We start from the raw sequence: 17,843 nt of genomic DNA on the forward strand, positions 1-17,843 counted from the left end.
TACTTGAGTGTACTTAGTTACTTTACAACACTGTCAAAAAGTAACAGCTACTTGGTTTTGTGTTTTTAATTCATTGTTTATGCATAATATAGTGGTTATTACAAATGTATAACCTGATGGAGTGACTGGCGCCTGACCCAATGGAATGACATATGGAATATGGTATTATGGAAATGTTAGACAATGAATGAAGGGGCCGGCCCAGCCAATGGGAGCTCGGGGGTGGGGCCATTGGGAGCTCGGGGGTGGAGTTAGGTGTTACGTAGTAGAGCTCCGGGGCCACAGCTATTTCTTCAACTAAAAGAGAACCTCTATTCCAAGTCTGATCGAGACAGAGTCCGGAGTTGATCAACCTTTCTTTATCATTTCTCTGTTCTAGGAATACTTAAACTGATGATCCGAAGGAACAGAGGAGGATCAGCGGTGACAACATCCTCGATCCAGTCGATCCCGTGTTGATCTCTCACTGGGAATATAATTTTTCATTTTGCGTGGAAAAGGCGTTCTTGTTTCCCGTTCTACGAGAATGCCGGACGGCTTTTATTAGAGAAATGCGCACCGATTTGTAGACGCAAAAAGGAAGACTTTTGGAGTGATTTTTTCCTTTTGTTGCGTTTCTCTTCCCAAGGATTGTGAGTCCACTACTACCCTCGGCCACGGGAATGCATCCGTTTCTTTGATAGCTTCATGTAAACGTTTTGTTTTCTCGAAGCTCCGGCCAACCGGGATCTGCTACTGGATAAGATAATTTGCTGTAAATGGATCGCCATTCCAGTTTCATTTCCATTTGGCTTCAATTGGAACTCTGTGCCATGGCTGTTCTTCTTACTAAAGGTAGGGTATAACATGATCATAACGGCGAGCAGATTTACCGTTAGTGGGCTAATTGTTTGCGTCTCCGAATCAAGTTAAAATAGCATATTTGGAACGGGCTTGAAGTTCAAACGTAGAGGGGCCACGGCATTGCTCCCCTATCCGACTTCTGAGTGCATTGTTGGGCTACCAGAGAACGACCAGACTCAGTGCCAGTGTTCTAAACCAGTGGTTCTCAAACTTGTTCACGCCAAGGACCCCAAATTGATATGTATTTGGCCACGGACCCCCATCTGAAAAGGGTTTGTGCCAGGGACCCCCATCTCAAAAGGTTTTCTGCGAGGGACCCCCAGAAGAGAAGATTTATGTTTAAAAAAAAAACAAAAAAAAAACCGAAATTATTCAAAAATGTCTATTTTTCAAAAATGATCAAAATAGCAAGATCTACATGGTTGTAGATCTGCATTTTTTGAATAGTCAACGTACACATGGATACAATTGTTCAAATTATTGTGATGCTATATAAACTACTTTTGCTGCCCCCCCCACCCCCCCGAGGACCCTGGGAGTCCCCGGACCCCACTTTGAGAACCAGTGTTCTAAACGTGTTCCTGGTCAAGTTCAGTGTCACATCACTAACGTAATAATAAGCCCAGTGAGACCCAGTTATAGATCGGATGTAACGTGCAGCAGAGAGTAACGTTAGTTGTTTTCATTGTACGCTCCAGCGCGCATCCTTTTCACTTAAAGTGCAGTGGTTTTCAACCATTGGTCCGGGGACCACCAGTGGTCCTTGAGTGGGTTCCAGGGGGTCCCCAGCCAAATTAATACTTAGGAACCAAATTGACCCTTATGTGTCTATAACTCTGAGAGTGTACAAATGGAACCAAATGGACCCGTTGGTTCCATTTGTACACTCTCAGAGTTAAATGAACACTAATCATGATGATACAGTGTAGATTGGGACCCCCAATAAATCAAAATGGTTGAGTCCTTGGCATATCGTTTCAAATGGGGGGTCCCTGGGCTAATATGTGTCAATTTGGGGGTCCTTGACGCGAAAAAGGTTGAAAACCACTGGTGCAACCCTTTTCATATCCTTTTCATATCGAGGTCCATTATGTATTGGGCATTTGAGCCACGGATTCTCCACTGGTTGAGAACCACTGCTTTAGCGGACGTCTTTTAGCCTACTGTTTGTACTTTCTAGTCATTTCTAATGAAACATAAAATCAATGATCTAACTTATAGTTACTGTGATTAGAGCAATCACTCACAAACGAGTTGATCACGGTGAACCCCCTAAAGTTTCATCCACAAGCAAACACGTCAAATGTAGGGCTGATTTAAACCTTCATTTGCACAGAAACAAGAAGGTAACAATCAAATTCGTCTTCATTTGAAACACTACAACTACTTAACTCCAACTCCAACCATTACTATGTCTGGCCAAGTAAGCCATAGCCTACTGTAAGAGCTTTAAAATAAAAGCAAATTTATTATCATATTATATATGGAATTTATATGTGTGTGTGTGTGTGTGTGTATATATATATATGTGTGTATATATACACGCACACACATATAATATATATATATATATACACACACACACACTTAATATATATATACACACACACACACACACTAATAAGTGGGCCCGTGTATAGGGAAGAGTCTTAATGATAAGGTTGCTGGAGGCTTTTTAGATGAGCCCATGGGTCCACCCTGCCCCCCCAAGCGGTCCTCCTGACCACAAGTAAGCTTGCGTGCAAACTGAAAAAGGAGACTTCTGCACTGAGCTCTCTCGCCCCCCTTTACGAGTTTCCATTTGGGTTGAAAGAAATTGACTTTGGCAAACAAACCACTAATTATAAGCTACACGGTTCCTGTTTTATAATACAGAAAAAAAGAGGGCAATTTTGCACGAAAAGGCTCTCAAATGCAAAGTTTATGTTAGAATAACGTTGTTTGTTGAAGTCTCTCATTTACCTGGTCTTTAACTAGGCTACAATTCTGACGGTTGCTTCTGAAATGAAGGCCTATGCTGTTCGGTTCATATTAATGTTACTAATGTGGTCTTAAGAAAATAAAATGGTGTGCTGATAAAACCTCTTAAGTTGGAAATATGTTGTCAACTTGCTGTATGCATATGCCATATGCCATAACTGTTATAACTACACTAAATCTAAATAGGCTACAATTTTAGCTTATAGCTTAACTTAAATTGGTGTACTATTATGTGATACTATACTAACCAATTACTATGTATGCCTTGGGGCTTTAGATGTAATATTAACAGCCTGACTTCTCTCTCCCGATGCCTTTCCAGGAGAGATAAGGTGTTACTGTGATGCGCCGCACTGCGTAGCGACAGGATACATGTGCAAATCGGAGCTAAACGCCTGCTTCACCAAGGTCCTGGACCCCCACAACGCCAACTCTCCACTTACACATGGGTGTTTAGACCCCATAGCCAACGCTGCAGACATGTGCAGCGGCTCCTCCAGGAGCACAGACGTCCTCCTCGGCGGGGTCTCGGCCACGACACTAGAGTGTTGTCACGACGACATGTGCAACTACAGAGGCCTGCACGACCTGGCACACACTAGAGACTCAACAGGTAAGAAAACGCCACCTTAGACTTGTTGGAGCACAGGCATCTGTTGAAACTTGGGTTGGGATCTTTTTAGGATTTGAACGATTCCGGTCCAATTTCTTAACAGATCCCTTTAACGAAAATATATACTTCATTTTGACTTTCAAACAAATTCAATCATACATACGGTATTACATTCACATTATTGTTGTGGTTCTCAAAGTGAGGTCCAGGGACCCTCTGGGTTACCTGACCAAATGGACCCTTACAGGTCTATAACTCGGAGAGTGTACAACGAGTCCATTTGGTTCCATTCGTACACTCAAGAGTTATGGTGGTCCTTGAAATTAAAAAGTTTGAGAACCACTGACAGTGTAATAAACCGGCTCCGGAAACGGTTCCAAGTGTGATGGAACCGATTCCGGTTCCTCCGCTTCCGGATCTCAACCCTAGTTGAAACGCCAACAAAAGGGGTATAGTTAAACGTTTTCATGATGTCTCAGTAAACATTAAACATTTGCCTCTTTAGTCTTCCCAACTGAAATACTGTGAGCGTTAAGCTTTTTCATACACCTTACTCTTTATAGACACGCACCCCTCCTCTTTTTTTTTCTTCTTATAATTTTAAGCTCTTGGACGTAGATCAGATATTTTTTATTTTACTGCATGTGCACCATGTAATTTTCCCACTGGGTTAGGAATGTGCCTTGTAGAATGAATATTCCTCGACAAGGCTGCATGTTGGACATAAATACAGGCTCGTTGAGTTATGAAAAGGTGCATAGACTAAGGAAGGGGAACTCTCCTGGTGGGGATTTCTGTCCAGTGTGGGCTATAGTTTATTAGCTGAAATTAATTTCTGGCTCTCAGCCGGGATAAGGTGACTCATTCCTTTCTGCCCTCTCTCTCTCGCTCTCTCTCTCTCTCTTTCTCTCTCTAGATCATGGTCGGTACCAGCCAGAGAGCAGCAACAGGAACCTGGTGACGCGGGTCCAGGAGCTGGCCTCGGCCAAGGAGGTATGGTTCCGTGCGGCGGTGATCGCCGTGCCCATCGCCGGCGGCCTCATCTTGGTACTGCTCATCATGCTGGCCCTGCGCATGCTCCGCAGCGAGAACAAGCGACTGCAGGACCAGAGGCAGCAGATGCTGTCTCGGCTCCACTACAGCTTCCACGGTCACCACGCCAAGAAAGGCCACGTGGCCAAGCTGGACCTGGAGTGCATGGTGCCCGTCACAGGCCACGAGAACTGCTGTCTGACCTGCGACAAGATGCGACAGGCCGACCTGGGCAATGACAAGATCATGTCTCTGGTGCACTGGGGGATGTACAGTGGCCACGGCAAGCTGGAGTTCGTATGACTTCCTGCTGGGACTATGTGACTCTCCTCTCCACTTCCTGTTCTGGCCCGAAAAAAACTAAAACACCTCACTCATTGGGTTTCCTTTCTTTCATTACTTAAATGAGAAAAAAAGAAACATTTCCACCTTTTTTTTCTTTCGTCCATTGTGCCAGCGGGCACATGTTGTTGTCTTTCTTTCAATGGCGGAAAAAAAGACTAGACTGATTCTCACGCTGTGTGGTTATTGCTATAAAGGAGCACTTTACTTGAAAATGAAAGGCGAGCCAATGAGGAGCCGAGTTTCAACTTGAGAGGGCGGGACTGATGTGGAGAGACAGACGGACAGAAAGAGAGACAGTTCTGTTCGTTGCTCTTGAGGATCCTGGACTTTAAACGCTGACCGTTGAAGGATTCTAAATCTGTCTTATTTGCACATTTGTAAAGATACAGAAAGCAAAAGAGAAGCGAACCATCCAAGTTGTCTTTGCTTAATAGAAGAAGAATTTTACACTGACACCAGGGTACAAAAAGGACTTGTCTGAGGAGTTTAAAAAACTAGAAAAAATAAGATTTCAGTGTTTTGACTGTAGAGTGTGCACACTCCTCTGTGTACGTTCCGTGATTCAAGCTTATTGTAAAGATTTTAAATATATATATATTATATTTTTGTCTGATGAACTGACCAGTGTGTGTCTTGCTTTGGGTGAATGTCCAACATCTCTCTTTGTGATCAGACTATAAGCTTGATTGTGAGTGTGAATGAAACAAAACATCCATTAAAGGTGACTTTTTATTTAGTTCAGGGCTCACTCATTTTCTGTTGCAATGAACCACAGGACTCTTGAGAAATGAGACCCGATGGTGTTTTTTTTTTTCTCTCTCACACACAGAGAAGCGTTCGGCACGTAGCCAAACAGAGCTATTTTAGCCGTGTATGAAAATTCCCACATTCATGTCACGCAGCTAGAGGTGTGCACATGAGTAGGCACATGGTGAGTATTTGTGTAATGCTGTGTGTGTGTGTGTGTGTGTGTGTGTGTGTGTGTGTGTGTGTGTGTGTGTGTGTGTGTGTGTGTGTGTGTGTGTGTGTGTGTGTGTGTGTGTGTGTGAGAGAGAGAGAGTGTGTGAGAGAGAGAGTGAGAGAGAGCTTCTAATGAGTAACAGAACCATGCTGCTTTGGTAGTGTGAAGTTTCAAAGCTAGGCAGGAGTGTGGGATTGGCACACTTGTTTGTTTGTGTGTGTGTGTGTGTGTGTGTGTGTGTGTGTGTGTGTGTGTGTGCATGCGTGTGCATGCGTGTGCGCGTGGCTGCAAAGCTGACAGTAAAGGCCTTGTTTTACAGTAATGCTGTACATCTGACTCAGTCATTCTTGAGCCCTCTCCAGAGGTCAGACTTTCAGCTTCAAACAACTCTCCCTCCCTCTCTGGATTTATTCTGGAAGTAGTAGTGCTATTTATTTTATACCCACTCTAATGCCAGTAAGCCCCCCCCCCCAGTCAGCCTCTCTGGGTGTAATTCAGCAAGCATACTTCCCTCCTGTATCCAGGAGTGTGTTGGTAAATAGGGGGCCTCTCCTGCCTGTTCCTAGGTGAGCCACATTTTACTACTCGTATAATGTTAAGATGTCGCTGTTAAAAGTGGGCCCGTTAGACACATCCATTGCACTGATAATATGTTTGTCTTCATAGTTGCTGATTTAACCCATTAAGACCTGCATGAGGCCGATTCTACAAATGCCTTCTAAATCCGTAGTTCTCACACTTTCAAGATTTTTCAAAAATGTTAAAAAATAGCGGATGCACAAGCTCGCAGCGCGGCACACGAAGTGACACACTGCGAGCTTGTATATCTGCTATTTTTGACTAGCCAATGCAAACATCTAAAAGGACACAGATGCTTTCCCGGTTTTAATGGGTTTTTAATGCTAATACGTTACACAATGGTGTGCCGCAAAACCAGGTGTACCTTGGGATTTTGTGACAACCATTCGGTATACAAAAAGTTATAAATTATATCTTAATTTGCTATATCAGTACTTTGTGTGCACTCATTCCACCACAGAGGCAAATTATACACTACAAAATATAAATGTAAACTTTATTTGGCATTAGTAAATCAAAAACGTTTTCAGAGTGATAAGACTGATAATAGTGTTATAGAGGCTATTTTGCATGGATATGAATACAGTTGTGCCATGAGTTCTTGACTTGCCCATTGCTCATTCAGTGGGGATGAGCCAATGAATGCGGTGCTTATAATCTATGCACCAATTTGTGATTTGGTTGGCTCATTATGTTTTTTAGGCTCTTTATGCAACCCCAGGGCTCCGTACTTGGCCTCCTTTTTCCCATCTACGCCAAATCTCTGCCAGAAATAGCTGATCTACAAGCTCATAACGCAATGCAACGCGGGGAATTTAGCTAAAAACTAAAGAAAAGTGCTGTGCAGATAATTTGACACATTCCAATACTGTCTTCCACCAATTCATATGGTTTAATTGTTAATGATTTATTTGTCTTGAGTGATAGAGACACATAGCATATGTGAAAATATGAAAACCAAAAGCATGGCCTACACACTCAAGACATGTATTTCAAAGCCACAAAGAGGAAAAATAATTACAACCAAATATTCAAGTGGCCAAAGAGTGCAGAGAAAATCTATATTTTTTCATTAAGGACTAGCATTATACACAGTAAAATCCTCAGTGTAACTGTTAGTGTCACTCCGAGAGTTACCTTGAATGCTCTGCCTCAGAAATTCAAGTTTACTCTTCATGACATGGTGCTGCCGTGTTTGAAGCAGAGAGAGGACCACATTGCTGGGAGTTTGTCTCCCTATGCTGAAGTTGACCCTTGTTTCTTTCCATTAGGAGGACAGGAAAACACTATTAGCAGCTAACCACTTATGGCAGCTTGCATTAGCTCGGCTGAGCCCTCGCTCTGGGCCTCCCTCAGGACTATTACCCTTGTAATAATAACAAGGTCCTCTGCCTGGCCCTCCTAATGTGCCTGCTGTTTTCTTTAGGCCTGCTCTGCTCCATTGGCTCACCTGCTGATACCAAACACACGATGACAGTGAGGATGCACAAAGGTAATGGAAAGGGAGACCGTTGTTAGTCCCATGGGAGAAATTCTGTTTCAGCTTCACTGAAACAGAATGAAACAGGGGGGGGGGGGGGGGGGGGGCAGTTAGGAGCACATTTACACTCACCCACGCACACATACACCCAGCACGTTGTGAGCTTTTTTCACCGCACGACACTGCCATATGACGGAGCATAAATAAATTAAGCATTAGGGTCTTCAACATGGGGGTCCGGGACCCCTAGGCCTAGGGGGTCCTCGGAATTACGACAGGGGGGGCCGCCAAATCTTTGTGTATCAGGAACCTTTTTTTTATTTTTCAACATTAACCACTTGACCTTAGCATCACTATCCTGGGGTTTTCCCCATTTGCCGAAAAATAGCAGATCTACAACCTCACAAAACGCATTGTGAGCTTGTAAATCTGCAATGTTTTGGCGAAGAGATTTGGTGGAGAGGGAAAAAAGAGCAGACCAAGTACAGAGCCAAAGGTCAAAATGTCTGAATATACACACTAGAAAAAACATTGATTGAACAACACTGATGATAGTGCTGTCAAACAAGTCTATGAAAAACACAATACAATTGTATACAATATGTAGTAGGGGTCCCTGCTTCATTTCTCTCTCAGCTAAGGGGTCCTTGGCCTAAAACAACGTTGAAGACCTCTGGTTAAAAATGGCAGCGGTCTGAAATGACCCCTTATGAGCTCCACTGTTCAAAGTAGTTTTCTACACGAAGCAGGCCTCCTCTGGCCTGAGGCGGAGCCAGCAGTCACAGTGCGGCTCCACAACAGAAGGATCCGGTAGTAGCAACAGGATCATTAGCACTGGCCGTTTTTGTGAAGTACCAGGCGGCCAAGCAGCTTGCATTGACATGCAAATTTAATGAGGGAGTCAGATTGGCCTCCTCCAAAAGAGCCCCAATTTGTTTTGAAGTGACTTCAAACTGCCCTCCTCTCATTTGCCAGGCGAATCTCCCCACGTGGCTGTGCGAATCTGACTCCCTTCCGTGCCAATGTTGCAGCATCCCTTTCTGACTGCCACCGTGACCTCCATGCAGCATGTCGCTTCCAGAGCGGGTGCAAATACTGTATGTCATATTCTTAGGCAAGCAAACATTTTTGCAATTTAAAAACACACAAGGCTAACAACTTTCAACCTTTGGTTTATTATTATTATTATTATTGATGTCACTTTTTTTCAAAAAACGTCAACGTAAAAAAAAAGCAAAACGTATAAAAAAAGTGAAAATAGCAGATCTACAAGCTCACCGCTTGTCTATTTTAGCTATTTGTTGTACAATGTATTAGGCATAAGTGGTTAACACCTGTTATTTTAATCAGGGATGTGCTGCTCCGTCCTACCCCCCCCCCCCCCCCCAACACCCCTCTGCTCAGACAACAAAGGTCCCACTCACCTACAGCGGGTGCGAGGCCTTTTGCACAACTGTGGCTGAGGCCGTGTGAAACAATATATGAAGTGTAAACACACATGGGACCAGTTAACACCTGCACACAGCAATAGATGCACAACTCCTAGGGCATTAACGGGACTTTTTTATAACCTTTTTTTCCTTGCTCCTCATCTCCCTGGCCTGTTCTTGGAGATGTCAATTCAATTCAATTCAAATGAGCTTTATTGGCATGAGAAAGCATACGGTTTGCATTACCAAAGCAAGTGTCAAAACATAATAAAACAATTGAAGAAAAAACTGGGGAAAGTATATACAGTTTGAAGGGGTGTTAAACAGAGCTTTATGATATATGTTATATATACAGGGTATAAAGCTTTTTGAAGCAAATAGCAGCAATCTTTTGCAGTCACTTTTGGGACAATTAGCAGCATTTTTCCCAACACAATTTAAATAGTTTACAAAAAGCCTCAGATTTAAAATGTGTTTAAAGGTAGCAGCTCTGTTTATATGTGCAGTAGGTCTATGTCAGGGGTCCACAGTCCACTCGGTACAGATAGTGCAGGAAACTGAATGGTATAGTCCTTAGGGTGGTTGTATTCAATTGACTAACCTTCTTTTATTGCTACAGTTCACAATGTCAAGCTGACTGCGAATTAGCTCTCTCGCTGCTCTTGAAGGCCTGGAATGTATGCTTACGTGTAGGCATGTAAGCGTGAGCCTAAATAGTTGCAATTAATGTTTGGTCTATGACTTGGTAGGGTTGCTACGTATGATTCGTCCCAGTGTATATCATCAGCACATGTATACAAATTAAGTGTGCACTGAAGGCATGGAGCCTCTCTTGCTGGTCAGCTCCCTTGAGTAAAGGAGTAGTTATCAATGTAATATCAACAATCCTTGAAGGCTGTTTATGAACTCTTAGCCACAAACAAACAGAGACATTCCAAAAAAAACAAACCCAATTCAATCATTTCAGAACACAAGCACCAAGAGATGGCAATTTTTGATAAATTGCCTTGGTACCAGAGACATCTTATTCTCTGTGGTGGTGATAGACATCCGTTGGAATAAGATGCAATCTAAATATTTAGCCAATTCATTTCCTTCCACTGGATTAAGAGATGGCTTTAGTTCCCTGTCCTCATCTACCTTCCCCACTCCCCCCCATTCAAACATTTACCCCAGCACGTTGTTAACATTTAGATATAAATCTGCCCTAAAAGAAAAATAATAATGTTGGGAATGTTTATCGGACCAGCCACAGGCCTCTTCAAGCTAAATGTCACTGTCTGTAAATAGCAAGAGAAGAAAAAAGAAAGTTGTGTTATGTTCCAAAAAGAGGAACCCGCAGTGAATTCCGACATGTTAGCAGTTAGCACAAACAAAATAGTTCATACAGGATGGGAGGTTCTGGAAAATAAGGTCTAGTCTGTGATTGACATAGGTCACCTTCATGTCTTAACCCCCTTAACCTCTATACTTCGTTGACCGGGGTCCCCCAGGGCTCCGAACTTGGTCCCCTCCTTTTTTCCCTTTATGCCAAATAGCTGATCTACAAGCTCACAACACATCACAATGTGACACGTTTAATATTATTTTCTATTATGACATAATAGGAAGGGACCCATGGTTCATGTGGTTCAAATGTAATTTTGACAAAAATACACTCTCAGATTTAAATGACCACTGAGGGTCTTACTGTTTGTACTACTCATGCTAGGCTCACATGCTATACTGTATGCTAACACCAATGTTGTAAAAGGGGTATTGACATAGCTGCCTGAATAAAGCTTAGATAAGATTCAGAGAGGCATGGCTCATAGGCCAAGGTGGTAGGGAAGTGTGTGTGTGTGTGTGTGTGTGTGTGTGTGTGTGTGTGTGTGTGTGTGTGTGTGTGTGTGTGTGTGTGTGTGTGTGTGTGTGTGTGTGTGTGTGTGTGTGAGAGTGAGTGAGTGAGTGAGTGAGTGTGTGTGTGTGAGTGTGTGTGTGTGTGTGAGAGAGAGAGAGAGAGAGCGAGAGAGAGAGAGAGAGAGAGAGAGAGAGAGAGAGAGAGAGAGTGTGTGTGTGTGTAGACTAGAGTATCTCATTGAAGCTTCAAGTATCATCTTACATGCACATACACCGTGCAAATGTACATGTCCACTCACATACTGATACACACAGGCATGTGCAGGGGCATTCACCTGTCACGCACGCACACACGCACGCACGCACACACACACACACACACACACACACACACACACACACACACACACACACACACACACACACACACACACACACACACACACACACACACACACACACACACACACACACACACACACACACACACACACACACACACAGTGATGAGCTGTCCCCAGCAGGTCCTGGTCTCCTTTCTGAGGAGCTCTGCGGATGACGTGGTGACACTTGCTGTGGAGCCGAGGGCACTAACCGTCCCCTCTCTGTCAGTTGAGGGCCCGGGCCCCTAGAGACAGATGGCAGAACAATGTCTACCCTGAGAGGCTGGCGTTCTTTCCAACCACTCATTCACTCACACACGACATGAAGAGGATCATATACTGTACATCAGTGGTTCTCAAACGTTTTCATGTCAAGGACCCCCAAATTAATATGTATGTGGCCGCAGACCCCCCATCTGAAAAGATTTGGTGCCTGGCCTACTCAGGAATGATGCAAATTGAAACGATGCAAGTTGGAAATGCATGCCCCAGTGCCCAGTTATGCAATACCCGTTGCCAGAGTACCTGTTGTATCCCGTCTGTCTGTCTGTCTCCCTTTTATGCCCATATATGGAGATTTCTGTATCTTTTATCCAAAGCGACTTACAATAAGTGCATTCAACATAGGTAGGGAACGAAACGACGAATCACCATAAGTCTTAAGTGCATTTTCTGCAAAAACAAGCAACCAAGAGTATACCTAGCGCTAAGGTTAAAGTGCAATATATCAGCTACCTACTTTCTTAAACAGATGAGACAAAATAGCAAAACCAAATGAGCAAGAGCTAAAACAAATAAGTGTATCGACTAAACAAGATCCAATAAAAAACAATAAAACAAGAGTTGGCCAGTAGTCAGTAAGTCATATTGATAATATCAGGGTAGGCTAGATCAGATTTGTGGGTTTATCGCTGTTATCTATTATTATATTATCGCTGTTATCTTATTTATCAGGCCCTCGGTGATACGCATGCAGAGGTTTAAGTCAATTGGTTACATATATGGGCATATCGGTTGCATTGGCCGCTGTGGACAACCGTCTATCCGACCGACTCGACACTGGACAGTGGAATAGAATAATAAATGGATAAAGTCCAATAGTCAGAGACGTTTTTTGAGATACGTGAACTACACGCAGACACGCACACATGCACACACACGCACAGATTTCACGTATTTATAGATGGCTTTGATGATCTATGGCACTTGCCTGCGGCGTGCCATGAAAATTTAGGTGCAGAAATGCCCTACTTGTATTAGTTATAATAAACACAACACAACTTCATCTGTCTCTGTTAACGGCCATAGCATGTTTTTGGATAATTATTCAGATAAGTAATCTAATTCCCAAGTGAAAATAAAAACATTCATACAGGCAGTCCATGGGCAGCACCTTATGAAACTAGGGTTCCTCTAAAACCCCTATTGTATTACTGATGAATTGAGTACAATGGACCACAATGGACACAAGCCCCTGGGGCTTTTTTGTTATCATTTTATCATTTGAAACGTATCAACCTTTGACTGAATGTTGATAAAGTATTCAATCAATCAATCAATCAATCAATCAATCAATCAATCAATCAATCAATCAATCAATCAATCAATCAATCAATCAACTTATACAAACAAACCAAAAGTATCTAAAGTGTTTTTTGGACCACATCAACCACTGTACATCTCAACCTGACCTGTGATGCAGTTGGCTGTGATTGGCTCTCTTCCTAAATTAGTTCAAAATCTTCCTTGCATTAGTTCCCAACTTCCTGGACTAGCTGGCCAATTGCAGCGGCTCCTAGCTGTGATTGGCCAGTCGTCAGGAGGAAGCTAGGCACTGTGGCGCACATACTGGAAATGTTTGTCTGTTTGCACCATAGAGTTATAATATGGTTTGCACGCATTTAAGACCGCAGTGCTTTAAACTGTATCAGTATGGATGATGACAGTGAAGTACAACTTGTCTACCTACTATAAATTCATGGTTTGACGCAATGGTGGCGGAAAGGAGAGAGAGAGAGAGAGGGGGAGAGGAGAGAGACGGTCACGGTATGTAAACAGAACAAGCATGCGCGGGTGCGTGTGTGTGTGTGTAAGGTCTGATGTAGGAGGGCGGCTGCTATAATATGTATAAATCTCTGCATTATGCCTCAGTCAAGCAGACTCATTGTAACAACCAAACGTCATACAATCAGCTTACAGGTTAAAAGGACAACTTCACCCATTTTCAATATAATTGGTCCTTAATGCTCATTATAATTATATGGTACCCTACCATTTTTGTCTATTCACTCTGTGTCTCAGAGGAGGCTGGGGACAGTTCATAAAACTGCCTACCAGTGACATCATCGATGGGGAATTAAGCTAATAGAAACAGTAGATTTTCTATTCATGGAAAGTTAGCATAATGGATGCCATTGTTATTGCGTTAATAAAAAAATAAAAAAACCTGCCTAATGATGATGTCACTGGTAGGCGGGGTTTCTGACAGCCCTCCTATGAGACACAGACCGAACCGAAAAAATGCATTAGTGAGGACCAATTATATGAAGATAGGTTGAAAATGGGTGAAGTCGTCCTTTAACACAGGATTTGATAATCCCGGGCTCAAATTATTAGTGTTGCCACCTCCACCAATAATAATGATAGAGCAGCGACGGTGCAATATGCACATAAAAATCCACTTTCGGCCTGGATGGTTGGTGCACCTATAGGCTGGGAGCGTGTTGTGGGTTCGACTACCGATCCCGACGACCTTTGTTGTGTGTCACCCCCCCATCTCTCTCCCCATTTCCTGTCAGCCTACTGTCCTGTCAAAAAAGGCATAAAAGCCCCCCCCCCCCCCCACGATGAAGTAAATGGCATTGTTGGCAGTTGGCTCGTGTAACGTAGTTGATCCAGAAACGGGGAACTGACACATTTAAAGTAAGTAAGACTTCAAAACAACATGGAAAGTATGTCTTCCTATTTATGTATAAGACCGGGTTTTAAACAGTGGAATTCAGCGGAACAGCACTTCCTGGTTAAATCTGCTAGTGGAGGAGTTGAAAGATGTGATGCATTGTCTAGTCAGTCACATGGTTAATTTATTTAGTCCCCCACTCCTTTTGAGGCATTTTTGTCACTGTACATTTGTCAATCCTGCATTTACCCAACTCTTAGTAGCACCTAAAGGTACTATACAGTATAGCAATATAGCTTTCTGAAATGGTGCACTATAGCAGTGTTTCCCAAACAGTGGGTCGGGGCCCATATGTGGGTCACAGACACATTTTTATGGGTCTTAAGTAAATATAGCTACTCCTTATTTTCTGATTCCTACATTTTGTTTGTAATTATTGTTATACATATTTCCCAAAAAAAATTCATGAAAAAAGAAAATCCACTTTTAAGAAGTAGTGAAAATAGCTGATTTACTAGCTTGTAGATCGGCTGTTTTCACTAGTTTGAGTCCCGGGGAGACCTTTGGGTCTCGAACAAAAAAGTTTGTGAACCACTGGTCTATAGAACCATTAGACATACCTAATTTAAGCTGACTGACCTGTAGGGAGAGAACCTCAAAAAAGAACCTCTAAAGAACCAAACAAGGACTCAACAGGATCTTTGTACGACAGTGGTACTATATAGCATGGGTTCCCAAACTTTTCAGCCCGCGACCCCAAAATAATGCGGAAATTGACTTGCGACCCCACCTAAACCTGGAGGTCATTTATGCACATAAACGTGCACGTTTGGTGCGCATTTGTAATTTATTAAAATGGTAAAATGTACTATTTGTAATCATTTTTAGATTGTATTTCATCCATTCTGTTGAATTTAAAATAAAATAAAAAATAAAAAATAAATTTGCGGCCCCACCGTCAGTCTCCCGTGACCCCAAGTGGGGTCCCGACCCCAACTTTGTGAACCCCTGCTATATAGCACCTCAACCCTCGATGAATTGAATACACAGGACCACAATGGCTTTAATTTTATCCTTTTAGCACTTTTTGTATAATCGTACCACTGTACCTTTTTTGCAAACTGTTAATAAAGTATTCAATCGATCTGTTTGTTTGTGTATCATTATAATATTCATAGTTTTTAACCTAAGCATCAGTATGTCTTTGAAACAAGGCCTCTATATTGAGTGGGGAATACTCCATAGATAGGGCCTGAAAAGTGGGTTGTCTTGTCAAACAGGTTAGTTTAAAATAAGTATTTGTCAACATATTTATGACTATAACTGGATGTTGGCAACGAGCCACTAGTTAATTGCTACTTTACTGGCAGTATGCGTTAAGTTCAGAGTATAATGTGAAGCTATTCAGTAAACACGTCTAGGAAGAATAAGAGAACTGTGTGGGACCAGGTTGCGTGCATGATAATAATGGATTCCTCTTGGCAGATGGCCAGGCTTCCACCTAGCAGGGATGCACACCTTGAGCGGTATATAATGTAGGCCTTGGGTCTCTGTGCTAGCTGGCTCTGATGTGTCTTCATTGTGAGTAGTAGATCCCAGGGATTACTGGGCTGAAAGCAGAGAAGCCCCTGTCTCTCTTACACGTCCCCATTCGCAAAACCACCAACCGCAATTTAGGAAGTAGGCTATCGTCTAAAACAACACCTAGTTCATGATGGCACAGAATAGATCATAGATCATACAGAACTACTGTGGTATTAACTTAAAGTGGAGTGCCTCAGAATAAATAATAAGAGAGCTCTGCTCCACATAACTACATATTGATTTTGAATTTTGATACTCATTACTGTAATCAGTTACAGTATAAAATGTTGAATAAAAGTTTTTTTTTTCTTTTCTCCCTAATTTAGTCAGTTCCCCTCATGTGTATAGCCCTTGTCAGTGCCAACCCCTGCCTGGGGAGGGAGGGTGTCGAGTTTCACAGGGAGGACGTAATGCATGCAGAGAAACATGCTATCCCTCCAAATTTCACTCCCCGCTCAACAGGCGTCCCAACCAACTTGTAGGAGTCGTTAGTGTAGAGAGAGCAAACGCCAACCCCCTGGGCTTCCCTCTCGCGAACATGCCCAGTTCTATTCATTGGAGCTCTTGGCCAATTAGGAGGTTCCACGGAGGAATCAAACCCGTGTCTCCGTGGTGGTGGGCAGGAACTTTACCCCTGCACCACTTGGCCGCCCTAAAAGCAAATAACATTTTGTCCAGCCAAGAGTTAATCCTTTAAATCCATTAAAAACCTTTTTTCCCCCCGAAAATGTTCTACAGGCTTAAATTTGTAAGGGTCGGTGAGGTGATGCTTTCCAAATGGTGGTATATCTCCATTTAGATTTAACTAACTAACTAACTAACTAACTCAGGTGCAGTTCCAGAGTCTCCCATCATTCAATTTTTTAAAGGTTGTGTTGACCTAAACCATGATTTGGACTTTGTCACGCATCTTGGATTGCAGCCGATGCTAACTTGTTGCTCTGATGGGATATGTATAATAGTCTGACACAGAGAATTGCGCAGTGTTGATTATTAGGAGGTTCATATACAGACTAAATACTGCCGACTCGCTGTATATCTTTGTGTATTTTAACTCTTCTCTCTTCTCCTGGTGTTTATTCTAGCTTTGTCAAGTGACGCCCTACAGCAAGTTGAGGGGGGAAAAATGCACTGGCGTGTATTTTTACGGACGGACATGGTGCTTCAGACAGCCAAAGGAGTCCACGAGTGATGATAAAAGTAAGTGGAGCGATGAATTCTTCCCCCCCAGTCATGACAAAATGAATTTATCTATTTGTTTATGTTTGAGTATGTGCTAACTGACATAGCTACCACATGTCGAGCATATAGCGTCTCGAGGTATGTGAAATATGACGTTGTGGAGCTGCTGTGTGCTGCGCGTGGAGCGCGCAGTGATTATTCTCTCTCCACGGAATGCTTTACGATGGCTCCTTGGGAACGGGCTGGAATTTTGTTTTTGGGAAAATGTCTGTATAAACTGTGTGGAATCGAAGCAGAGAAGTAGGCATGGTGATGACTGAGACTTTAATACAGCTGAATGTGTGAACAAAAGCACTGGTGGTGTGTATCACATGGTCTACGAGAAACCCAAATTACCTTATTTTATGAAATGCTTGATTGGATTTTGAACATCCTGTTATGCTAGCGGAGTGGGGACTGCTTTTGTGTTTAGTTGATAAGTCCTAGAGCTTTAGAAGACACCTCCACTACCACTTCTCTCTCGACAGGATGGACCCTCATCTGTTGGGTAATGACTGCATCCTTATTAGCCAGTGATCCAGCACATTAGGTCCTTGACCTGTCCTTCCTAAATCCCATGCTCAACCCAAATCCTGCAGACCCTAACCCTCTCCCCTTGGTTTAGAGACCCAGGGGTCAGTGCCCCGCTCCACC

The 17,843-nt window shown here is 42.9% G+C and overlaps 1 protein-coding gene across 1 annotated transcript; it reads left to right on the forward strand.

Moving 5' to 3' along the window:
• Nucleotides 1–307: 307 nt before the first annotated feature.
• bambia (BMP and activin membrane-bound inhibitor homolog a) lies at nt 308–5,549 on the forward strand. The gene is made up of 3 exons (XM_084049037.1): nt 308–834; nt 3,146–3,436; nt 4,353–5,549. The coding sequence occupies exons 1-3, from the start codon at nt 759–761 to the stop codon at nt 4,769–4,771; spliced, it is 786 nt and encodes a 261-aa protein (XP_083905163.1). The 5' UTR covers nt 308–758; the 3' UTR covers nt 4,772–5,549.
• Nucleotides 5,550–17,843: the final 12,294 nt, after the last annotated feature.

Source organism: Gymnoscopelus microlampas (assembly GCF_963454915.1).
Source record: "Gymnoscopelus microlampas genome assembly, chromosome: 22".
Lineage (NCBI taxonomy): Eukaryota > Metazoa > Chordata > Actinopteri > Myctophiformes > Myctophidae > Gymnoscopelus > Gymnoscopelus microlampas.